Below are 25,000 nucleotides of genomic sequence, written 5' to 3'. Positions count from 1 at the left end.
CCGCCTTCCTTTGCGCGCAAATTTTCATCGGGGGAGAGACGTCTGGGTACGAAGCAGGGGACACACTGTTTTTCTCTGAAGGAAAAAAAAACGGAAGTTACGCCGAAGTGAGGCTTCTCCCTCGCCGCCAATTTAAAATAACTAACATGGAGAAAAAAAAGGGGGAAACCGCGAGAGATGCAGCAAACTGCTTCAAGAACTTTCCCACCGTTGATTCAGTATTTGGTGACGATTTTACCGTCCTTTCCACGTTCGTTCCGACTGATACATTAGAACACCTAAAGAAGTGTAGAAAGAATGTCAGAAAATCTGCTGATGCCGTTTCCGACTTTGCAAGTTCTAAGGGGCACAGAATGCTCTCATTTTTGTTCACGACCTCCAATTGTATGCGAGTCCAAATTCCGAGGATGATGTTATTTACCTTAGAGAGCTTTGGGTATATCATATATGAGTTAGCTAAACCCAGTGTACCACAAACATTCAGATTTGTATCACAAACATACGCAACTTCTCCAATTATTGTGTGAAGTAACTTTACACTATCCGCATCAGGGATCATTTTCGGAAGTAGAACAGCAGGGCTTAATTTTTGTATATTTTGTTTCAATCTTTCAACTGATTCTAGGTTTAACTTACGCGACGTTGATGGTCGAACAGCCTGGGATAGATACCTCGACGCTTTCTTCCCTGGATGTCTGAGGAATGGCGGGGTTTAAAAAGTTTCTTTGTCATGATTAGTTTATGTTGTACAGTCCTATTTCCTGATATTCCCAAGTTTCTAGGTTTGGAGGTACAGCTACGGTTATCAGTAGCTTGAGCTTTTTTGTTTCTGGATATTTCATTCAGTTTCCAGATTACCACCATCACGCGGCAGCAACCACCACTTTTTCCGGCGGGGCATGTTTTTTCACACTCGGCAGCTAGAATTGTGGGGTTACCTTTCCTCTGAACTACCATTTTGAGTTTGTATTTCACAGATTTCCTATAGGAGGCCCTGCACAGCGCTCTAAGTTGATTAAATAACATCGTTCTCGGAATTTGGACTCGCACACACTTGGAGGTCGTGAACAAATGAGAGCATTCTGAGCCCCTTAGAACTTGCAAATTCGGCAACGGCATCAGGAGATTTCCTGGTGTTCTTTCCAGAGTTCTCATGTAATAGTCGGACCAAACGTTGGAAGGACGGTAAAGTCATTACCAAATGCTGAATCAATAGTCGGCAAAGTTCTTAAAGTGGTTTGCTGCACCTCTCTTGGTTTCCCAATTTTCCCTAAGTGGCTGTCTCGCTAGCTTTGCTTTATATAGTGATTATCCTCTCTGGGCCAAGATCATATATTTTTAGATTTTCATTGCTTGCAGGTTCTTGACCCTGAGAAAGCAAATTTTGTATGAAAACGTGTGTCTTTAGCGCTATGTAAACTTGAAGTTGAAAATAAACAGCATAAACGGTTGATCGATCGTGCGAAGCCGGATGATGTACACCTACCTTTCCAACAGTTCCTTCTTATCACCATTTTCATTTATACGGCGGCATTTTAACCGAAACTTTAGTTGAGCAACGGTCAATTTTTCTATCTCTTCTTCACTAAGCTAGCGCCAGGAATGTCCTCTGGAAGATAGACTTGATCTTCCGCCATATTAGTTGTTTAAATTTGCCTGGAGGGCTATTAAGGCTCACTTCCATGCAACGTCCGGTTTTTTTCTGGAATCGGAGTGTTCAGCTTTAGCCTTCTGTTCGATAAAGGGTTCATCAATATCATTTGATTTTTTTTCGTGATTGGTGTAAGTTCTGCTTCAACGTTGCTTTCTCAACCAAAGAATGAATTAATATTCTTCTCTGCTTTGACATGCCAATAATTAAACGGAACCGGAAAAAGTAAGCACCAAACAAGACAGATAACGTTTCATCAATCAAGTGTGGAAAGTCGAAAAGTAACTGAAAACACTTTGCGTTTCATTCAAGGGGTATGCAATTGACCACTACAGAAAATACCATAACAGACCATAATACTCTTTGATTGTCACTCCAAAATTTTGCATAAACATTGTCTTCAGTTTCCCTCGGGAGTTAAAGTGGCCTCAAGAGAAACTGAAGACAATGAAGTGTGACGTCACGTTACCATGGTAGCAAAATGTTTGGATCACAACAATGCGGAAATTAAGCAACGACGACAGCGACGGTAACGAGAACGCAAAAAATTCGTAGGTTTATATTAGCAAAACGACAACTTTGCACGTGCATCACGCTCTTTAGCCATCGTTGCATGACTGCCACGTGAAACTTCCTAGTTTCACGCCCCCACTTCATGGAGTTGGTAAACACAACACAAAAATTTTCGTTTTCATTTTTTCTAAACTTAGATTCGGTCCTTTCGGATTTAACCCAGAAAATTTCGCCAACTTTTGACAAATTAAATGAAATTGAATAAGATCGATGAAGTTTGAAACGGTGCGAAATCTCTTTTCAAGTGAATTTTTGGTTTTTTGTCATCCAAAAATTTTGCTACCATGGCAACGTGACGTAACGACTTCTCCTCTCTATTAGTATGTGCATTTTATAAATTGTCTCCCTCTTTCAAAGTTATTTTCTTTGTTCCCAGGAATCTCGCCTTTAGCAGCCATTTTCATTTTTCCGCGTCGTAAACACTCGCCAAAACCCCAGCTCTTTTATGTTGTGAGTTCTACTAAATTCTAGGTAACACAATGTTTTTAAAAAATCTTGGGAAAAAAGGAAAATTACAAGTCATTAGCTGGACTTCGATGTGTCCTTGTCTATCTTACTATAAACGTATGATTTACAGGTTACATGGTGGAAATTACCACTGGCTTTAGGCGTAGGTCCAGATACTCTGACCCCCTAAGAAATGACGCAAAGATTAAGTTTGTAGGCGAAGATGGTGAGACAGGTGAAGAAAGGCTAATACCTCGTGGGGGAGGTGGAAGGTAAGAGTGACTATGAATGCCAGGTGTAACGTATATCAAACTTGACTACCAATCCCTAGCAGAAAGATGTATTTTTTACTCTCAGCAAAGGGTGACTCAATGAGGTAGAGGCATTGCATTTACGGTTCATGGCTGATATTGTGCTTTTCTAGGGCTAATGGGTATTGGTTATGGCAAAAAGTGATTGGAAAATTGTCCTTCTTTACCTTACAAAGCAAAAGGGTTCACTTGACATGTTGGTTCAAAGTTTAGATTTCATCGATCACCATGTTGCCCTATTTGACTCTATTAATGCCAAATATAAATAATCGGAATCAGTTATATTCGAAAGGAACCAAAACTGATTCAAACCATATGAAATGCAATTTTATTCCCAGTCGAAGCTTTTCTCGCAGCATTTCAGTTTCTAATGGAAACGTCCATAGCTGCTGGCCACGTGAGTGAAATCGCTACTATAGGTTCCATTGAACTTAATTGGCCATCAAATACAATAGGTGGAATGTAACGTCCAACCGAAAACTTTGGGAATTTTTGAAAAGTCGCACTGGCAGCTGAAATTATGCTGCCTACGTAATTTTAATTTTGGCTGGAAATCATCTACTATTTTTTTAATCTTATTTTAGTATTTATTTATTTATTTCTATTGAAGATCGCGATTATACTACATGCGAGCTAAGCAGGTTGGTAATTTGGCAGGAGTTAAAATCATTCGAGGAGAAAACGATTGGAAGTGGTACTATTTAAATGAGGTCAGTATCAGGGCATGTCCTTTTGAAATTAGCAGAATTAGACAATAAGGAAGCCAACGATGTCAAAAGACAATAAAGCAACAAATCACTCGTGAAATAATATACCGAATATAGAATATATAGGTACAAAAGTTTGCTTGTACACCATTCAAAACACTCTTATTTCGATGTTTTCAGGCGATTTAGACTAACGTTTATAGAGACATTAAGGAATGCGTTTTGGTAAACTACGCTTCACAGCGATGCCAGCTAATATAAGCCATTAACCGAGTTACAAACTCCAAATTACTCTAATCCACCCTGGACCAGAATTTCTTCATTTTCATGTTAGTTTTTTCTCGCCTTTTCTTCGTTGCTTTTTCTCTCAGCCTTTTGATAACTGATGGCATGGGTTCAATATTGTGCAACGTTTTAATTTGAAGTTTCAAGGGGATAAGATCCATCTTTTGGAAAAATTATTTGCAATTGTGAAAGACTTTACTTCTAAGTAATTCTTGCGTTCCTATTCTGTTACCCCTAGCCTTCTCTCGTTTTCGTCTTTCTCTAGAGAATCTTCGATAGCCCAATAAAACTTCCTGTGTCTTTTAGAGGAAGTAAGATTTAAAGACACACCTTACAAAGACTATTAAATAACGTGCTATTTTTTTCACGTCCTCGTCGTCGAGTCGCGAAAGTATCTGAATCGTCCATGTCCAATTGAAGATGGGGCCTGGCATGACATTCTGAATATATATTTACTTTCTTGACCCAGATAGCTGTTCGAAAGGAAGGGAACAATCCATGGGTTATTCTACAACACAATAGATACTTTGGGTATCGCCAACGTTCGGCTGTTGTTATACGAGGTAATGTAGCAAGACTTTTTCAGGGACCGCAGAGTAAGTTTTAGAATGGGGGGCGCAATATCCCAAGCGCTGAAGGCGCGAGGTTTCTAGGGGATCCAGGGGCATGCTACCCTGGAAAATTGTGAAAATTTGAGCTTCTAGAATCGCTAGAAATGCATTTAAAGTTGATAATCGTAAAAAAATGGTTGTGAATTTATATAATGGGTCTCCCGCAAAGCAAAACAATGCTTTTTTTGCGTAGAATAAAAGTTTTAAAAAGCGTAAAACAAAACCACAAACAAAATAAGTGAGTTTCTTTTCTATACTTTTTCTCTCTAAATTTTTATAAGGACTTTTTTAGGGCAATCGCGGCAAAATTATTGCCCCCCCCCCGCTCCGCGGTCCCTGTTTTTACTTTACCATTTGAAGGGGGTAGCGTTTTTGTTCATTGCTTGTTTCTATCATTTACCTTCCTCTCCATAACACAGCTGAATATATCAAAAGACCTATATACATAATTAAAATTCGATATGTCTCTTACAACTTTAAAGTGAAATTAGCACACCTCCTTTGCTCTATGGTTACTTTCGCCTGAGATTAAAACTCAAAATTTTCTGAATTTCAGTACAGTGAATTTCAAGTTGCTTTCTATGCAAATACATGTATAATACCAAGAGCCATCATTGAACAAATTGTTCACGTTATGATACAAAACCTTAGCTTAATAAAAAATTATAGCTTGTTATTCTTTTTTTTATTTTTTTTTTCTGCATTGCAGCATGTGAGAGAGGATTTCAAAGGAATAAAAAGTACAAATGCTTGGGTAAGTGCTGAAGTTAAAGCTGTATCTTAAGTTTATACGGTTTCTGGATACCTGATGAATTAAGTTTAAATTTGTTGTTGTTGTTGTTTTTAATTTTATTTTTGCACTAATTTTGTTTTTTTATATATATATTTATTGATAATCACATTAGATAATTACATTTACAATACTACAAAAAACATAGACATTAACAGAGCAAAGCAAAATTAATCGTTAAATTTTTACAGGGCTAAAAGAAATTAGAAAAAAGTACAACAGGGTAATGAAATAATACTGATTTAAGACAGTTAATTTAAATAAGGCGTCAGTATCCATTTTCTCTTAAAGAAATCTTTGTTGCTGATTTTTTTTCTGTTTCATTCTAGCGATGATCTTCGCCCTAAATCCATAAATGTTTGGAAGTATTTGTTTGCTCCTACAGTCCCGCAAATAGAGTTTTTCAATAATTATAAAATAGTTCAGCAATTGAAGTAAAGGGCAAGCATTTTCAGTCAAAATTCCAAAGAGCACATTTAATTTTTATTACGAATTCGTTGATTCGTAATAAGGCACTAATATAATTCGAATTCAATCCAAAACTGTTTAGAAGGTGAGCAGTGATAGAACAAATGGGTTAATGATTCGGGCTGATTGTCACAGAAAGTACATAAATCATTTGTTCTAAAACCTATTTTATACAGCTTTTTATTTGTGTAAAGAATTGAGTAAATTACTTTGTACTGGAAGGCTTTAACATACTACTCGACAACGATAGAGTGTGGCAGCTTAAATATTTGTTTCAGATGGTCGCTGTTAAAATGATAGTTACTCCATAACTTTTCAATAATATTGGGTGGTTTAGCTTTTTCCCTGAAACTGATGATTTAAGTTAATCGTCATTGGACTTAATACAGATATCAATGAGTGCAAGCGTGACAATGGTGGCTGTCATCCCAGTCAGCAATGCGTGAATACCCCAGGAAGCTATTTGTGTAAATGCAAAACAGGGTTCAAAATACCGTCGGACGACAGAAGTGGAAGGAGATGCATTGGTAAGCAAGGAAATAAAATCATTTGTACTTTCCATAAACAGACACACATATAACGCGCCTGAGCTATTTTGAAAACTGCGTTATCTCAAACGAAATACATGTCGACACAATATTATAATTATCATATCATTATAAGCTTTACAGTGAAAATGATCAAAGTATCAAAATGTTGGGTAATCCTTATACTTCATACCGTATTTTCTCGAATAAACTCGTCACACGTTTATTTGTAGTACGATAAACTTACGTTGTAAAGGCAACATACACGATTGTCAAGAAAAATGGCCAAAAACTTTTCTCTAGAAACAGCAGGCCAGAACAAACTTGCGAAAATACGGTATGCTTTCTTAATCACCAATCGATTAGTTCCTTTTTCAAATGTTTTTCTTTTTAGTGTAATTTTTCAAAATTAACCGTTTGATATAGCTAGTGTCTGTGGTTGGCGTGTTCTAATAGGCTGATTTAGCAACAGAACGGGAACGTCCGTTGACCACGGCGCGCACAAATTAAATAGCTGGCTTGACCAGTTGCTGAGTGGCAAATAGTCCAGTTTCGAATTAAAAATTACCGCTGAATATAAACATTAACGACACATTTATACAGGGTTAGCCTCGACGTAAAGTAAAATATTCAGAAATTCTAGCAAGTAAGTGTTTGAAATTTGAATACACACAATAGACAGAGTGATAAACAGGTCTTTTTCTCGTTGGAAATTGTGAGTATATTACTTCAGATTGAGGCTAAGACTGTAAAAAACGCGTCTTCACTTCTTTAATTCAGCGGTCATAGCGAACTCGAAAATAGACAATTGGGCACCGGAAGTCGAGTTTAGTCGTTTCCGCGCGCTTTCCTGTGGTCAAATGACGTTCCCGTTCTGTTGCTAAATCAGCGTAATATCTCTTTTTGCTCTAAGTTAAGCTCTTACTCCATTGATATGAACACTAGTATTACATATCTTAAATAGCAAAGAATACAAAATACCATTCAAACTGTCAAGTTGAATTATTCCAATAAGTTTTAAGAGTCCATCGGTTTACAGAGTTTAGTGGTGGTAGAGGTGGTTACAGTGGTAGTAGCGGGAGCAGCAGAAACAGTAGCATTAGCTGCATTAAAAATACTAGACATTTTCTTTATATATTTATGCCATTGCCACAGTCAGCAAACATTTATCAAATATTTTTTTAATCATAATAATCGTTTACACGCTATACAGATATCAATGAATGTGAAAATAAGAACGGTGGCTGTCAACACGAATGCGTGAATACCCCAGGAATCTATTACTGTAAATGCAAAACAGGATTCAAAATTCCATGGTACGACAGAAGTAGAAGGAGCTGCATTGGTAAGCAAGGAAATGAAATCATATACTTTCCATGAACATGAACACGTATAACGAGCCTGGGCTGTTTTGAAAACTGCGTTATCTCTAACGAAACATATGTCGGCACAGTATTATAATGATAATGTTTATTATTATTATTATTATTATTATTATTATTATTGTTGTTGTTGTTGTTGTTGTTGTTATTGTTATTGTTGTTGTTGATAATTTTTTTCAAGAATAAATAAAATTAAATAGAATAACATTAAATATTGCAAATTAGCTGTGCATGAAAATGATGAAAGTATCGAAACGCCAGGTAGTCGTCATGCTTTCTTAAAAACTGTCAATATGGTGAATGTTTGTGAATGTGAATGTGAATGTAATGTTTTCCTTAGCTTTTAGTATAATTTTATAAAATCAACAGTTTGATATTTGGAGACATTTGTCCGTGGTTGGCGAGTTATAGTATCTCTTTACTCAAGCTCTCACTCCGTCGATATGTTCCCTATGTACTGTGATTTAGGCAAAGAATGTAAAATGCCATTGAAGCCTTTTGTGCCTTAAGAGTCATGGCGTTAAGACCCCAAGACGGTCATTCAAACTGTCAAGTTTAATTTTTCAATAAGTTTTAGGAGTCCTTCATTTTACAGAGTTAAGTGGCGTAGAGGTGGTTGCTGTGGTAGTAGCGGAAGTATATAATATAAATGTGTATGTCAGCACTACAGCCAAAGCAAACATTTATCAAATCTTTTTTTAACCATAATCATTGTTTGTACCCAATTCAGATATCAATGAATGTGAACGTGAGAACGGTGGCTGTCATCACGAATGCGTAAACACCCCAGGGAGCTTTTCTTGTATATGCAAAACAGGATTCGTACCAGCATCGTTCTACGCAAAATTCTGCATTGGTAAGCAACGGAAAGGTTGGGATTCTTAAAGATGCATCTGCCTATTCATGTTGGACACTTAAAGGATGACAAGTACATTAACAACACTTACTGATTATTGCTTGACCATCATGCATCAGAAGAAATTTAATGGTGTTTCCTACTTTTTTGTTGTCGTTGTCGTTGTCGTTGTTGTTGTTGTTGTTAATTGCTTGCTTTCTTTTCGTTTCTTTTTCTTCTTCTTTTTTCTTTTTTGGTGTTTAACACTCATTTCCTTAAGTTAGTGACTGTTTCTATTATATATTCTCTACGCAGATGTAAATGAATGTAAACAACACAATAAAGGTGGATGTAGCCACGACTGTGAAAATACCTTTGGAAGTTATCGTTGCAAATGCCGAACAGGTTTCCAGTTGTACAATAGGACGACCTGCGAGGGTAACATCTTTTGCAACTATGATAAAATAGCAAATGTTAACTGGTATTAAAGTAATCTTAGAGGAACTTAAATATGTAGTAATCTTAAGGATAGTGGTAGTGGAAGTAGTAACTTGACATCAGGCACAACTCAGTTATAATTAGTAGTCCTCATAGATTCTCACTGAAATTGATCACCACTACCTTAATAATCCTCGACATTCTCTTTGATAGGACTGATTATCCTCTGAATATCATAATTCTTCAGATAAAACGAAAGCCGAATTCAATTGGTATTTTATTCATTCAATCTATTAAAGTAATGCAAGTGTACAAGCCCAAGACAGGCTTACATAGAATGACCTATATGTAAAATTCCCCACCTTCAAAATATTTGCCTGACTCTCGCAGTTTTCGTCGTGTGAGGGCAGATAATCTTCATATTGCAGTAGGCTCATCCTTCCAGTAGAAATTTTTGTGCATTTTTGCTTTAGTTGTGAGGCAGTATTTCCGACTATTTTGTTGAAGCTTATCGTGTGAATTCTCCCACCATTTTCCCAATTCTACACTCTAAAACAACCGAGGCACAGTGCCTCTAATTTGTTTGACATCTGGGCGTTCCTTTTTCAGTCTACTAGTTTACTGTTGACGTTTACTGTATAAGAAAAAAGCAGACATCTTTCAAATTTTGGTCAACGCTAGCTGGCTATGAAAAACTAACCGTGTGATGTAAGCCAATCAGAAAGGGAAAAAATTTGGATATATATGGTACTATGTAAGTTCGAGGTTCTTATTCTTCCTTCTCTACAAAGAAAGAACAAGCCTTGCTTATTTGAGAGCAGTGCATCATCAATGCCAATTTGATTTCTCACACAGATGTAAATGAATGCCACCAGAAATTTAAAGGTGACTGCAGCCATGAATGTGTAAATACTCAAGGAAGTTACTATTGTAGGTGTCCAAATGGACTACAACTTTTACAAGACAACAAGACTTGTAAATGCCCGAAAGGTTTCCAGGAGTCGGCAAACAGGACAATGTGCTTGGGTGAGTAGCATTTTATTTTCCCTTGAAATTTCAGTTATAAAATAATGCGTGCAGTTTTTTTTCAAATTGGCATTTACAAGTCATATTACGTTTGGTAATACATGATAACTTTGTATTAATTTGGCCTCTCTCAGATGTTGATGAATGTATTCAGAAATTTAAAGGCAATTGCAGCCATGAATGTGTCAATAGCCCAGGAGGTTACTATTGTAAGTGTCCAAATGGATTCCAAATGTCTCAAGACAACAAGACTTGTAAATGTCCAAAAGGTTTCAAGGAGTCGGCCAACGGGACAATGTGCTTGGGTAAGTTCCAACACAAAGACAGTGGTACGTAAAAAAATGAGGACAACAGCATTAAATGTTCATCCAGTTCTTTAGTTGAACTGATATCGACGTTTTTGTCTTCTTTGTCATTATATTAGGGACATAGCACTTTGACCGCGGGGACGCCACTAAAAACATCACTGGAAAACTCTCTCCTCGTGTTTCAAAATATTTGCGAGACGATATTTACTCTTGAAACTCAGGTGGATTCAGTAAATTTTATCGCGTTGCCGTTCACGTTCCCAATAAAACTTAAAATCCAATCATTTCGTGTGAAGTGAAAGCAGAGAAAGTTTTAACGAAAAGCGTGATAGATGAGCAGATATTTTGTTTTTTTTGTTTTTTTTTCCCAAAACCTTTCGTTGCTGTCATAGACTCGTAAGAGACAGTGGTGGTATTAGCAGCAGCTTGGTAGTGGTAGTATAAGTAGAAGTGTTGATGGTAAGGGTTGTGGTAATAGTAGTGGTGTAGTAATGATGGTGGGAGTTGTAGTGGTGTTAGTGGTAGTTTGAGTGTGAGTGGTGATGGTGGTGGTGGTCGTGATAATGATAGTGGTCCGGTGCAACCCCCCTTTACAGACACCCACTTAATACGGACACCCACATATAACGGACAGTTTCGTTAGTCGAAAAGCTCATATAGTTTCCATAAAACTAACCCGCTTTAGACAGACACCAGTTAATACGGACGACAGACACTATTTGGTGTCCCGAGTAACAAACTCCCATATACCGTCAACCCCGCTTTACGGACACTTTTCATATCTGTTTACTGTCTATGACTGAATATCTTACCAGTGAAAACGTAACTGAAACAGCAAATGACCTTTTAAAGGTTCTGTCGAATATTAAGATCACCTGGCTGAGTCGCAAACTAGAAGACTTATTCCATTGCCGTGTCTTTTAAGTTGAAGAACATTGACTTATAAAAAAAGTACAGTCAGATACCATGATAAAATATTGTAGAGTTGTTCTTAGGAGTTTAGTAGAGAACTTAAACAGAATTTTCTCGTGAAAATTTGTACTTTTGTCTTTATAATATCGTTAAAACCTCAGTCCTTGAGGTTTTTTTCTTTCTGAAAGCCCGGTGAAGGATGTAGCTCATTCGTGTCCCTATTTCTTGGGTTCCACCGTGGTGATAATGGTTGTGGTCATGGACGTGCACGTGGTAGTGGTATTGGTGGTGGTGGTGTTAGTGTTACTGGTAATTTTATGAAGGGTACTGGTAGCGGTAGTGGTTGGGGAAGTAGATGTGATGGCAGTGGTAGTGGTAGAGGCTGGTGGTAGTGCCGTTTTCGGCAGCTGTCAAAAATTCTCTCTTAAGCTTTCAGGCTAAAATTGAGCCTGAAGCCCCCTCAACTCGGCCTTACTCCTGCGACCATTTGATTGGTTGTTAAGTTGTTGTTGCCATTCCGAACGAGAATATTTGAAAGGGTAAGCGTTTCGTAGAAGTTTTGTTGTTGTTGTTGTTTTGCTTGCTTGCTTTTGTTACGTTTTCTTTTCCTCTTCTCTTTTTTGGTGTTCAACATTCATTTCCTTAAGTTATTGACTGTTTCTATTATATATTCTCTAAGCAGACGTAAATGAATGTAAACGACACAATAAAGGTGGATGTAGCCACAACTGTAAACACCAAGATCACTGAGTGTGTATATACTAATTTGTCTTAATCCCTAAACCTTCTTTTTATCGTAAGAGGCAGAGGTGGTGTTAGCAGCAGAAGCTTGGTAGTGAAAGTGGAAGTACTGTTGATGGCAGTGGTTGTGGTAATAGAGGTGGTTAGTAGTAATGGTGATGGAAGTTGAGTGGTGGTAGTGGTAGTTTGAGGGGGAGTTTTGAATGTTTTTGATCACTGGGGCGATGTTTTGATTTGTTTGTTGATAAACACAAGCGCGCCTTCTCATTGGTTGAAAAGTGTCGCATGACCAGTTGGCCCTGTCCTTAAATTTAGGGATATTCCGGACTGTTTACGGACACTTTTCGGTGTCCCGAGTCACAAACTTCTATATAGGCGACCCCGTTTTACGGACAGTATTCAACTGCGCTTTTTCTGTGAACGAATATCTTACCAGTGATAACCTCTCAGAAACAGCAAATGACCTTTAAAAGGTTCTGTCTAGCATTCAGTCCACCTGGCTGAGTCGCAAAATAAAACCGTTAATAGAAAGGAAAGTCACGAAAGAACACTGACTTATAAGGAAAGCTTAGTCCGATACCGTGATAAAAGATCGTAGGGTTGTTTTCAGGATGAACTTGTTACAGTTAAAGTTTAGAAATATAAATCTTTTAGTAAAAACGTCTACTTTTGTCTTGATATCGATAAAACATGATCCCAAGGCGTTTTTTTCTGAAAACCCGGTTAATACGGACACATGGTGTGTCCCATTAGTGTCCTTATTACTTGGTTTCCACTGTAGGGGTAATGGTTGTGGCAACTTGTGGTCGTGGACGTACACGTGCTAGTGGAAGTGGTAGTGGTAGAATTAATGGTAGTGGTAGTGTTGATGGTGGTAGTAGTGTTAGTGGTGGTGCATGGTGGTAGTGTTATTGGCAGTTTCGTAGAAGGTTGTGGTAGCCGAAGGGGTATAGGGAATGGCATTGGTAGCGGCAGCGAAAATGGTAGTTTTAAGAACAATATTGGTAGTAAGGGTGGTGGTAGCGGTAGTGTTAGAGGTAGTGCTAGTGCTAGTGGTAACTTGTGATCAGTCCCATGTTCAGCAGCTCCCATACATTCTCTCTAACGCTATCACGCTAAAATTGAACCAAATAAAAACCCAACTAGGCCGTGCTCCTGCAACCATTTCATTGGCTGTTAACCTATTGTTGCCAAGTGGTACGAGAATATTTGGGGGGAAGACGTTTCATAGAAGGCTTATATCAGGCTCTCCGGCTAAAGCGAAACCAAAGGAGAGTCTGACCTCAGATTATGATTCAGGTGATATTGGAGCCAGCAACAGTACAAACAGTTGCAGTAACAGTACTGAGCATTAGAAGCAGCTGTAGTAGTGGAAGAACATTTAATGTGGACGACTTATTACCACTTTTATTTCTTTTACAGATGTAAATGAATGTCATAGCGATGTTAAAGGCAACTGCAGCCATTTATGTGTCAATAGACAAGGAAGTTACTCTTGTAAGTGTCCAAATGGATTTCAAATGTCAAAAGACAACAAGACTTGTAGATGTCCGAAAGGTTTTCAAGAGTCGAATAACAGGACCATTTGTCTGGGTAAGTAGTATTTCATTCTTCCCTGAAGTTTCGTACTTTGGGTTTATTAGACCTAAAAAAAACTTATTAATAATAGAAGTTAAGTGGTATGTCACGAGAATTAAGAATGATACCAAAACGATCGAAATATTTTGGCATAAGCTAAGGGATAGCTTTGAATATCTATAGTTTTATTTTGTAAGCAAATAACCATTTCTTATTTTGTTAAACCGGCATGGTTTATTGATTATTTTTTGGTTTATTGTTTTTTTTTTGTTCAAGTATAAACTGACAAGTGAGGGAAAGGATTTTGATTTCTGTCGTAGTTTATATTTCAAGCCGTCGAAAATCATTAGACCAATAAAAATCCTGTTATACTGCTGTGAAGTAATATCTGAAATTGACATTGACAAGTCATATTTCAATTTGAGTAATTTGGTCTCTTACAGATATCGATGAATGCAATGACAATGTTAAAAACAACTGCAGCCATATGTGTGTCAATAGTCGAGGAACTTACTACTGTAAGTGTTCAAATGGATGCCAAATGTCACAAGACAACAAGACCTGTAAATGTCCAAAAGGTTTCCAGGAGTCGGCCAACAGGACAACGTGCGTGGGTAAGTAGCATCTAATTTTGCCCTGTAGTTTCGTACTTTTGGTTTATTGGACCTGAAGAAAACTTATCATAGCAATAAAGTGCTAAGCCAAAACGTTCGAACATTTTTTACTTAATCTAAGTGATAGCTTTCAATATCTGTAGTTTTAAATTGTAAGCAAATATTAACCATTTCCCCTTTTTTATCTTGTTCATGGTTTATTTATTATTGTTGTTTTTGTCAACTGACTCAAGTACAAACTGACAATAAAGTGATTTCTGTCATAGTTTTTTAATTTTCAGTCGTCGAAAATTACTAGACGTAGAATAATCCTGGTATAATTCTTCGAAGTAACATCTGAAGTATTGACAGCGACAGGTCATATTTCTATTTGGTCTCTCGCAGATATTGATGAATGCAATCAGGAATTTAAAGGCAATTGCAGCCATTTATGTGTCAATAGTCCAGGAAGTTACCAGTGTAAGTGTCCAAATGGATTCCAAATGTCACAGGACAACAAGACTTGTAAATGTCCAAAAGGTTTCCAGGAGTCGGCAAACAGGACAATGTGCTTGGGTAAGTACCGACACAAAGAGAGTGGCAGGTAATGATTCCTTTTAGTTGAATTGATCTCACCGTCTTCGTTTTTCTTATCGTAACAGAAGGTATTTTACGACCTGACAACGGAGATGCTAATCAAAACATCGTTAAAAAACTGTTCGCGAGATGAAAAGTAGTTATCAACTTGTTCGAGCTTAGGTTGATGTAGCACAGTTCTTCGCCTTGCCGTTCACGTTCTCAGTAAAAACGTAAATTTTAATATTTTCATGTCTACGTTGTGCAGTCAAAGGCAAAGAAACTTAAACGAAAAGCGTGGTAGATAAGCAGCGTTTTTAGTTTTGCTTATCAAACCTGTTTCTTTTTCTGATTTCTTTTTGTATCGTTGTCGTTATAGTTTCGTCACGTTTCTTGTAGAAGAGTTGGTACTGGGAGCACAAGAAGCGTGGTAGTAGTAGTAGTGGCATTGATAGTGACAGTGGTAGTGGTAACGTAGTGGAAATGGTGGTGGAAGTGGTAGTGATAGTGGTAGTGGTAGTGGTTGTGGTAGTTGAAGTGGTAGTAATAGTGGTAGTAGTGGTGTTAGTGGTGGTTTTTGTGGTATTGATGGTGGTAGTGGTGGTAGTGTAAGTAGTGGTTTTTTTGGAATTGGTAGTGGTAGTGATAGCGGTAGTGGTAGTGGTAGTGGCAGTGGTGGAGGTGTTAGTGGTGGTTTTTGTGGTATTGGTGGTCCTAGTGGTAGTGTTAGTGATAGTGGTAGTGGTGGTGGTGTAAGTTGTGGTTTTTTGTGGTAGTGGTAGTGGTGGTAGTGATAGTGGTGGTGGTGGTAGTGTTATTGGTAGTTTTATAAGGGGTAGTGGCAGTGGGGAGGGTATTGTTAATGGTGATGGCAGTGGTAGTGGTGGTCGTTGTGGTAATGGCAGTGATAGTGGTAGTGGTGGTGGTGTTAGTGGTAATTTTATAAAGATTAGTGCTAGTGGTAAGGGTATTGTTAGTGGTGACGGCAGTGTTAGTGGTGGTGGTGGTGCAAGTGGTATTGGTAGTTTTAAGAGTAATAGTAGTGGTGTGGGTGGTGGTTGTAGTAGTGATAGGGGTGGTGGTAGTGCTAGTAGTAACCTTTAATCAGCCCCATTTTCAGCAGCTCCCATACATTCTCTCTTACGTTATCACGCAAAAAAAATTGAATCTACTAATGACTCCCTTAACTGGGCCGTGCTTCGACTGGCTGTAAAGCAGTTGTTACCAAGCGAAAGGAGAATTTTTTTTTTTTTTGGAGGGGGGGGGAGAGGGAGAGACGTTTGTTTGAGGTTTATATTTGAAGCGGCACCAGTGCAAACAGTTGCAGTAACAGTACTGAGCAGTAGAAGCAGCTGTAGAAGTAGAACAGTTAATGTGAAGCACTTATTACCACTTTCTTTCTTTTCTTTTTTTTACAGATGTAAATGAATGCCATACCGATGTTAAAGGCAACTGCAGCCATTTGTGTATCAATAGTCCAGGAAGTTACTATTGTAAGTGTCCAAATGGATTCCGAATGTCTCAAGATAACAAGACTTGTAAATGTCCAAAAGGTTTCCAGGAGTCGACAAACAGGACGATGTGCTTGGGTAAGTAGCATCTAATTCTCCCCTGTAGTTTCGTACTTTGGTTTATTAGACGTAAAAAACTTATTATAGCAATTAAGTGGTGTTTTGCCAGAGTTAAAAATGATACCAAAACGTTCGAAAAAAATTGGGATAAGGTAAGTGATAGCTTTAAATATATATATAGTTCTATTTACCATTTCGTACTTTTTTAACCCGGTTCCTGGTTTATTTAAGCAATAGAAAACGTTTTCCATGTTTGCATAGCCTGATATAAACACGAGAGGGGTTGGGAGAATTCGAGACAGTTATGCAAACCCGAGACGAAGTCGAGGGTTTGCATAACTGTCGAGAATTCTCCCAACGCCTCAAGTGTTTATATCAGGCTACGCAAACACAGGAAAAAAGTTTTCTATTGCTTTTATAAAATAACTTTCCCGAGAAAAAAACGCAAAACTCTTTGTAAGGCACTGATTAAAAGAGAAATTCTTACCAGTCGCAAAATCTTGTCCACGAAGTCTTGCACGCGTAATCAGTTCTTGTTTTGCAAAAAGATGCTTTGCAAAATACGGATTTTTCTCGCTTAAAACGGTCAGCTTAAGCCAAGAAAAATGTACACACCTTCTTTGTAACGATTTTCCAAGTTTCAGCCGACGAAGGAATGGGTAAATAAAGTAAACTTTTTGAGTTTTGAACTCGAAAACTTTTTCAAATTTGTGCTTGCGTGATTAGCGCGCGAAAAACCAAACAACTTGACGCCACAACCATGTTTACATACTCTCATGCAAACACTGCTCTCGGCCAATCAGAGCGCGCGTACTATCTTAGTTATTTTATAATAATTGTTATTGTTGCTGCTATTATTCTTTGTTCAAGTATAAACTGACCATAAAGTGAAAAGATTTTGATTTCTGTCATAGTTTTTATTTCAAACCGTCGAAAATTACAAGACTTAATATAATCCTGGTACACTGCTGTGAAGTAACTACTGAAATTCAAATTGGCAAGTCATATTTCAATTTGGTCTGTTATAGACATCGATGAATGCAATGAGAATGTTAAAAACAACTGCAGCCATAGATGTGTCAATAGTCCAGGACGTTACTATTGTAAGTGTCCAACTGGATTCCAAATGTCACAAGACGATAAGACCTGTAAATGTCCAAAAGGTTTCCAGGAGTCGAATAACAGGACAATGTGCTTAGGTAAGTAGCATCTGATTTTCCCATGTAGTTTCCTGTTTTACCAGAATTAAGGTATTTTACCAGAATTAAGAATAATTTCAAAACTTTTGAAAAAATTTGGCATACATCAGTAAGCTAAGTGGTAGCTTTGAATTCTATAGTTTTATTGTGTAAGCAAATAACCATTTTGCATTTTTTTTTACCTGTTCATAGTTTATTAATTATTATTGTTGTTTTTATTATTATATATTTTTTAATTATAAACTGTAAATTAAGTGAAAAGATTTTGATTTCTGCCATGGTTATTTTTTTTTTCGGAGTCGTCAAAAATTGTAAGACATAAAATAATCTAGGTATACTGCTGTGAAGTAACATCAGGCCCCGGTTGTTCAAAAGTTGGATAGCGCTATTCATCGGATAAATTACTATCCAGTGGATAAGTCTTAGGGAAACCAATTGCGCTATCCAATGGATAGTGCTTTATCCGCTGGATAGCGCTATCCACCTTTTGAACAACTAGGGCCTGAAATATTGACCGTCAATATGACAAGTCATATTTCAATTTGGTCTTTTACAGATATCGATGAATGCAATGAGAGTGTTAAAAACAACTGCAGCCATATGTGTATCAACAGTCCAGGAAGTTACTATTGTAAGTGTCCAAATGGATTCCAAATGTCTCAAGACAACAAGACTTGTAAATGTCCAAAAGGTTTCCAGGAGTCAAATAACAGGACAATGTGTTTGGGTAAGTTATAACACAAATGCAGTGGCAGGTAAAAGGAGGAAAACAGCCAACGATTTTTATGCGGCCTTTTAGTTGAACTGATTCCACCGTCTTCGTCGTCCTTATCGTAATATTAGGGAACTTAAGAACCACGACGAAACTTACGTGTTTATTTATAATGTGTTCACTGAAATTTTGGTTCTCAAAGACCAACAGCTTTCAGGCAGACAAAAAAAAATACATTCGCCTACAGGCTTTGAGGAATTTGTTCAGTCTCACGAGATGTTCGCGGATCAGTTGTTCGAATCAAGTAAGAGACATGTCACTCGTTTGCACTCGTTCGCCGTGCTTTTCCACCATGGAAACACCTATTTAGCTGTTTTCCATGTAAATTTTCTTTCCTCTTTATTAAAGATAAACGCCATAAAGTTTGCCCTTCCTTAATACAAATAAATTTATCACTTACGCGTTCGCTCGCTCGGCCTCCACAGCTGTTGTCATTCTCTGAAATAAAAAAGAAATCATTAGTCGAATTTTCAATCAACATCGCTTGTTAGAGTAGTAGAAAACTAGTATTTGCTACACAGTTTCAGGTATAGCCATCTTGATATCTATAAGCTCTCATCTACTAAGTAACATTGACTTCAACAAACACATAACTGTAGCGTGTTTGTCTCTTAAGAAAAAATTTAGTGAAACTGAAAAATAGCATCTCACCATCATATTCCGAAAAAAATAACTTCACGTCGGGCGGGCGGGTAAAAAAAGGTGAAGCAGCCGTTGTTTAGAATATTGGTGAAATGATGGACACACTAGAAAATGCATGTCACGTCACATGATTTCATACATTTACATATTTTTACGGCAGCCGCATGGTCTTGAAGTTAAAGGTCGTCGCAGGTTAATGATTGTTCACAACCTCCCCCCCCCCCCCCCCCCCTCCAATCTCAGGTAAGATGGGGATAACCTCCATTTATAGTAACTACAACATATGGTTTTCAAAGTGGTTACGAATTTCTAGCCCGCGTCGCAGACACTCTAAACCGCTTGATGTTTAGACGACGCGTAAGCCTACTGCAACGCTAACTAAGAATTCCTCATTCACGTGTTATGACGAGAGAAAAATGAAATTTTAAATATAATTTCAGATTGTGGAATGTTACTTCATATGGAGAACTCAACGTCGGCCGACTTCCGTTACGTTAACCAAAGCCAGCTTCGTGAACGCTTCCCATGGGGTACATCAGTAAAGACGTTTTTCCAGATCGACCTCAGTGAAACCTATAGGTTCAAAATTACGGCTATAGCTACTCAGGGAGGCGCGAACTTGAACAACTGGGTGAAGCGATATGGACTTCGCTTTTTCGTTGGTGCAAAGCCAGTTCATTATAGAGAATTTGGGATACAAAAGGTTAGATATAATGATATCATACCTGTAGACTTTCAAAACATTAATGCACATGAGAAGCCCCTGCTGAAATTATTTGCCTGTGAGATGAAGACTTTTTATCCTTAACTTACTATAGGAGGTTTGGCCAGCAATACAGGGCGGGACAATACAAGGCAATGTTCATTTGATATCTTTTACCAAACTAACAGGAACATCAAATTCATGCAAATATAGGCCATGTTCATTTTGACTACAACTACCAGAATTCATTTCGTTTTTGCTTTCTTATTTAAATTTGTCAATCCCGCCGAGAATTAAAGAACAATAGTGTTAATTTGCCGAAGAAAACAAAAAATGAAGGATTCTGATAGTTGCAGTAAAATGACGTCATCGTGCAATTGTCCTGTTAGATATCCATTTACAGGGGGTGATATATATCTCCTATCCCCATCCTAGAATATATATTGTTTTACGTGTAACATTTTATTCTTTAAACCTTTAATTGTTACTGAAATGAAACAAGGCAGATTAGGACACGCGTAAGTGAAGTACACTTTTTAAGAGCAAAAGAGAAAATCAGTAGCTGTACAATCAATTTAACGTTATTATATAACTTTAGATTCTTTCCACAGTAAAGAATTGTTTTGTTGTTGTTGTGGTTGTGGTTGTTTCTGAGAGGGTTGTTTGTTTCGACCGTGTAGTAACCTGTTCTCTTTAGGTAACTTTTCTCGTTGTTCTTTTTTTTCTTTCCTTTTTTTTTAGATCATAAAGGGGAAAGAAGACGCTCGCTCTGTAGTAAGGTACCAGTTTAAAGAACCGTTTGTTACCAAAACTTTACAAATTTTCCCGGATGTTGACATCTCGCAGCCGGTTTACCTGAGAACAGAAGTATATGGATGTCGTCCTACTCTTGGTAATGGCATTATCTCATTGTACTGATAGAGGAATGATTTGATAAACAATTAGTGGATGAGGTTCGTCTGATATCCGTAATAATCAAGGAATTAAGGAGGAGGTGGTGCGTGTGGCCGAGGCTGATATAACTTAAGTGGATCTTGATTATTCCGGATATTACAAAAACCGAATCTAAATTGTTTTGTTATACATTGTTTCGAAAAGTTCACGACAAATGAATCTTCCCACGAAACAAAGTTTGACATTGCGCGCGCGTCCGACGGATTAGCCGGTATTTTGCTAGCAGCTGAAAACTGACTAATCTGTAGGTTGCTCTGATTTCCAAACTTTATTGTAGTCGTAGTGAGAGCCATGCTAAAGTAAATGATGCAAGTTAAATTGATACCAGAATATATACTACTTTCTGGAAGGGGCATGTATTTAGTCTCGATCATAGTATAGATGTTGCCCATGACCACTCACTGTCCCGGCATTTTCAACATAGAATATTTGGATTTGTGTCACTATCACAGCAAATCAGTAACTTCCCAGCTACAACAAAAGTATAACTATACCAGACAACGAATGAAAATATGAGCGAGGATCTCGTGACCTTTGTATTGAGATTATAATTTTAGTGTCGTGTTTTCGTTCTGTTCAAAGTAAATTATATTTGGGAATTTATTAATCAATAGACCATTATTTTACAGTTGTAGACTTAGTACCCTAGCCTTTGAGTGAATGTGTGAGGCTGAGGATGACCTTGTTTTGATACAAACCTTTGTTTTGTTATGGAAATTGCTCTTGAAAAATACTAGTTTAAGCATAAGAAAAACGTGATTTGCATAATAAAGCAGAAGGTTTGTGCAAATCATGGTCAACTCCAGCCTTGCTTCCATCCATAACTGTATAATGGCCTGTTGTGACACTACGTACGTTATGTGTGTATAACCTGTTAAATAGTGTTAAAAGTAAACTACTGTGTAAATTAGGCCTTTCATTGAATCTTATGCGAGGAATTTGTAAGTCACGTAAACCTATAGTTTAAAGTAGCCCTCCATTCAACTTTATAGCTTTGATGTTTCCTTCATTTGAAAAGTAACTTACCACTGTTCTGTTTTTCTTAAGATTGTATCCTGGTTGGTTCAATGTTTTGGGGACTCTGGTCGCAAAGAGATCGCTCAAATAATTACTACAGGGCCTTCATCTCAGGGATAAATGACACTCACATTGAGTTCATACTGAGATTCAGGAACGATTTCAAACAAGTATACAATCGGACTGATCCAGTGCTTATAATAAATAAGGAGCCAGAAAAGAGGGAAATATCAGTCAATACATCAGTTATAGCTGTTCACAAACCTGAAATGCCAGAGTGGTACCGAACCGGTATCGTGATGAATACAACTACTTCAGAAATGGGTGAATTCTCAGTTAGATTTGATAATGGTGATTTAAGGCTGGTTCCTCTGCAACAGCTTCGCTTAATTAAACGACCACGATTTTGTCAAGTAAATCATGTAATACAAGGTTTGTAACGAATACTAAAAAGCACAGCGGATTGCATAAATGTGCCAACATGAATGAGCGTTACACTGGTAATACCGTTGGCACAATTATGCAACTTCTTCTTTCCTTGTTATTTTGTTGTGGTATTAGAGAGATTAAGCACCACGTTTTGCTTCACGTTTGCCGTGTTCCATATGTAATCAAAGCGGCTTGTGCTTTTACGCTTTGTGTATATCTCAAAAACATAACCCTGTATACCATCCAGCTAAGGTGAACTTCATCTTAGAAGTGTTCACAAACAGTCGGTTTTCTGTAATCTGAGATGGCGTTTGACCCTCCTTTATCAATTCGTTCATGTGCAACGTGAAAAGTAAACTAGTATTTTAATTATTTGTCTAGTACATTCGACAATTGTAAAGGCCAAATTATGATACTAAATGTCTTGTCTTGTCTCTTCTTTTTCACTCGCGTCTTTTCTGGACGTGAAAAACAACCTTTTTATCTTATCAAACGGCAAACGTGAAAAATGGCGGGGGAAATGATCACGTGTAGCCTGTTCTCAGACCCTCTATTTTCCCTTTTTTGCGCTACCTGTCCGTCCTTGAACGCTTTCGAATTGTCGAAAAAAAAAATTAAAACGTCGGTGGGTAGGCTAGATCACTTTGTCATCTCTGCTCACTTTATGTACTTTAATTTACAAGATCATATCAACATTATGCGACTGTGCCGCTAGTCCATAACTGTGGTGTGAGAACTATGATGTCATTTCAACCTATAAACCTCCTTAAACTAGAGAATAAATGAATTTCGAAATTTCTTGAGATAAAACGCAAACATGAATTTGTGCCATATTGTTTCCTTGGCAGTTTACCCCCCCCCCCCCCCCCCCCCCTCAAAGAAAAATTGCATAATCATTGTTCCAAATTTCTCTTGGGTCTTTCAATCGTCCCAAGAGAAATCGAAGACATTGTTTATGCAAAATTGCTGGGCGTGAGAAAGGTGCATTATGGTCTCGATGTGAATTCGACCTTTTTTACTTTCACGTTCCTCAGGCGTGGGTATCACTAGTTTTCCGTTTTTCAAACGCTTTCATTGGTTGATCATGGAATGGAACAGATAATGATTTGTAAGCAGGCGCTAGTTTTTCCACGTCTTCCCGCTTACCTTCACCCCCTTCACAAATAAAAGAAAACAAAGTCTAGTCTGCAGACTAGCTGCGTAGGATCAATTGAAATTTACATTGACATTTTTACTTCCCGTTAGGGGTTCATAACCTGCAATCAATTTCGCCTGTTTTAACCAGTTAAAAAGTTTCTTTTTTCGTCATCGAAAATAATTAGACTTAGAGTAGTTTTTCCTTGCTCCTATGCAGCAATATTTCAATTGGTCTCTCATAGATATTGATGAATGCAAACAGGAATTTAAAGGCAACTGTAGCCATAGATGTGTCAATAGTCAAGGAAGTTACTATTGTACGTGTCCAAATGGATTCCAAATGTCACAAGACAACAAGACTTGTAAATGTCCAAAAGGTTTTCAGGAGTCGAATAACAGGACAATGTGCTTGGGTAAGTACCGTCACAAAGAGAGTGGCAGGTAATGATGCCTTTTAGTTGAATTGGTCTCACTGTCTTCGTTGTCCTTATCTTAACAGTAGGTAATTTACGACCTGACAACTGAAAAAAACTGAAAAAAACTGAATTCTTGTCCTCTAAAATCTTCGCGAGATGAAAAGTAGTTATCAACTCGTTCGAGCTTAGGTTGATGCAGCATAGTTTTCCGCCTTGCTGTTCACGTTCTCAGTAAAAACGTAAATTTTAATATTTTCATGTCTACGTTGTGCAGTCAAAGGCAAAGAAACTTAAACGAAAAGCTTGGTAGATAAGAAGAGTTTTTAGTCTTGCTTCCCAAACCTGTTTCTTTTTTTTTTTTTAACTTCTTTTTGCATCGTTGTCGTGATAGTTTCCTCAATTTTCTTGTAGAGGAGTTGGTATTGGGAGCAAAAGAAGCGTGGTAGTAGTAGTGACATTGGTAGTTACAGTGCAAGTGGTAATGTAGTGGAAATGGTAGTGGTAGTGGAAGTGGTAATAATAGTGGTGTTGGTGTGAGTGGTGGGTTTTGTGGTAGTGGTGGTGGTTTTTGTGGTAGTAGTGGACGTTGTGTTAGTGATGGTGATAGTGCTGGTGGTGTTAGTGGTGGTTTTTGTGATAGTGGTAGTGGTGGTAGTGTTAGTGGTGGGGTTTGTGGTAGTGGTAGTGTTATTGGTAGTTTTATCAAAGGTACTGGTTGTGGTAGTGGTAAGGGTATTGTTAGTGGTGGTGGCAGTGGTAGTGGTGGGGGTGGTTACAGTGGTATTGATTGGGGTGTTGGTAGCGGTAGTGGTAGACGTAATGGTAGTGCTAGTTTTCAGCAGCTCCCATACATTCTCTCTTACGCTTTCACGTAAATTTAACCTGACAATGACCCCATTAACAGGGCCGTGCTCCTGCGACCATTCGATTGGCTGTTAAACTGTTGTTGCCAAGCGAAACGAGAATGTGTTTTTTGTTTTGTTTAGTTTTGTTTTTTGCTTGGGGGGCGGGGGGGGAGGCGTTTCATGTAAAGTTTATATCAGGCTCTCCGGCTAAAGCGAAACGAAAATAGAGTCCGATCTCAGATTATGTTTGAGGTGATATTGGAAGCGGTACCAGTTCCCACAGTCTCAGTAACAGTACTGAGCATAAGAAGCAGCTGTAGAAGTATAACAGTTAATAAGAAGGACTTATAACCACTTTCTTTCTTTCTTTTTTTTTTTTACAGAGGTAAATGAATGCCATACCGATGTTAAAGGTAACTGCAGCCATTTGTGTATCAATAGTCCAGGAAGTTACCATTGTAAGTGTCCAAATGGATTCCAAATGTCTCAAGACAACAAGACTTGTAAATGTCCAAAAGGTTTCCAGGAGTCGAATAACAGGACCATTTGTCTGGGT

At 37.8% G+C, this 25,000-nt stretch overlaps 2 protein-coding genes and 2 long non-coding RNA genes across 5 annotated transcripts in view; all 4 read left to right on the top strand.

Annotated features, from left to right (window-relative positions):
- Nucleotides 1-699, top strand: part of LOC140931586 (furin-like) — a 27,223-nt gene extending 26,524 nt beyond the window's left edge. Inside the window, exon 14 of the mRNA XM_073381388.1 lies at nucleotides 626-699. Within this exon, the coding sequence (XP_073237489.1) occupies nucleotides 626-699 (74 nt within the window). The remainder of the gene's footprint in view (nucleotides 1-625) is intronic.
- A 2,123-nt stretch (nucleotides 700-2,822) lies between these two features.
- LOC140930550 (uncharacterized) lies at nucleotides 2,823-4,540 on the top strand. The gene is made up of 3 exons (XR_012164866.1): nucleotides 2,823-2,943; nucleotides 3,593-3,692; nucleotides 4,444-4,540. It is a non-coding gene; the product is annotated as an uncharacterized lncRNA (long non-coding RNA).
- A 4,361-nt stretch (nucleotides 4,541-8,901) lies between these two features.
- LOC140930549 (uncharacterized) lies at nucleotides 8,902-10,350 on the top strand. The gene is made up of 3 exons (XR_012164865.1): nucleotides 8,902-9,025; nucleotides 9,881-10,051; nucleotides 10,186-10,350. It is a non-coding gene; the product is annotated as an uncharacterized lncRNA (long non-coding RNA).
- A 3,094-nt stretch (nucleotides 10,351-13,444) lies between these two features.
- The window catches only part of LOC140930534 (uncharacterized), a 27,799-nt gene continuing 16,243 nt past the window's right edge, over nucleotides 13,445-25,000 (top strand). Inside the window, exons 1-8 of one of the 2 annotated variants that reach the window (XM_073380258.1) lie at nucleotides 13,445-13,605; nucleotides 14,034-14,204; nucleotides 14,589-14,759; nucleotides 16,178-16,348; nucleotides 17,359-17,529; nucleotides 18,086-18,256; nucleotides 19,384-19,646; nucleotides 20,388-20,538. In XM_073380258.1, the coding sequence (XP_073236359.1) occupies nucleotides 13,533-13,605; nucleotides 14,034-14,204; nucleotides 14,589-14,759; nucleotides 16,178-16,348; nucleotides 17,359-17,529; nucleotides 18,086-18,256; nucleotides 19,384-19,646; nucleotides 20,388-20,538 (1,342 nt within the window). In that variant the 5' untranslated portion in view covers nucleotides 13,445-13,532. Of the gene's footprint in view, nucleotides 13,606-14,033; nucleotides 14,205-14,588; nucleotides 14,760-16,177; nucleotides 16,349-17,358; nucleotides 17,530-18,085; nucleotides 18,257-19,383; nucleotides 19,647-20,387; nucleotides 20,539-23,512; nucleotides 23,597-24,827; nucleotides 24,999-25,000 lie in introns of those variants that run through there. The other variant, XM_073380259.1, reaches the window with a different exon arrangement.

The sequence above is a fragment of the Porites lutea genome, chromosome 3 (genome assembly GCF_958299795.1).
Source record: "Porites lutea chromosome 3, jaPorLute2.1, whole genome shotgun sequence".
In the NCBI taxonomy this organism is placed as follows: domain Eukaryota; kingdom Metazoa; phylum Cnidaria; class Anthozoa; order Scleractinia; family Poritidae; genus Porites; species Porites lutea.
The sequence above is the reverse complement of the archived record's forward strand: the minus strand, read 5'-3'. Positions and strand labels throughout refer to the sequence as shown.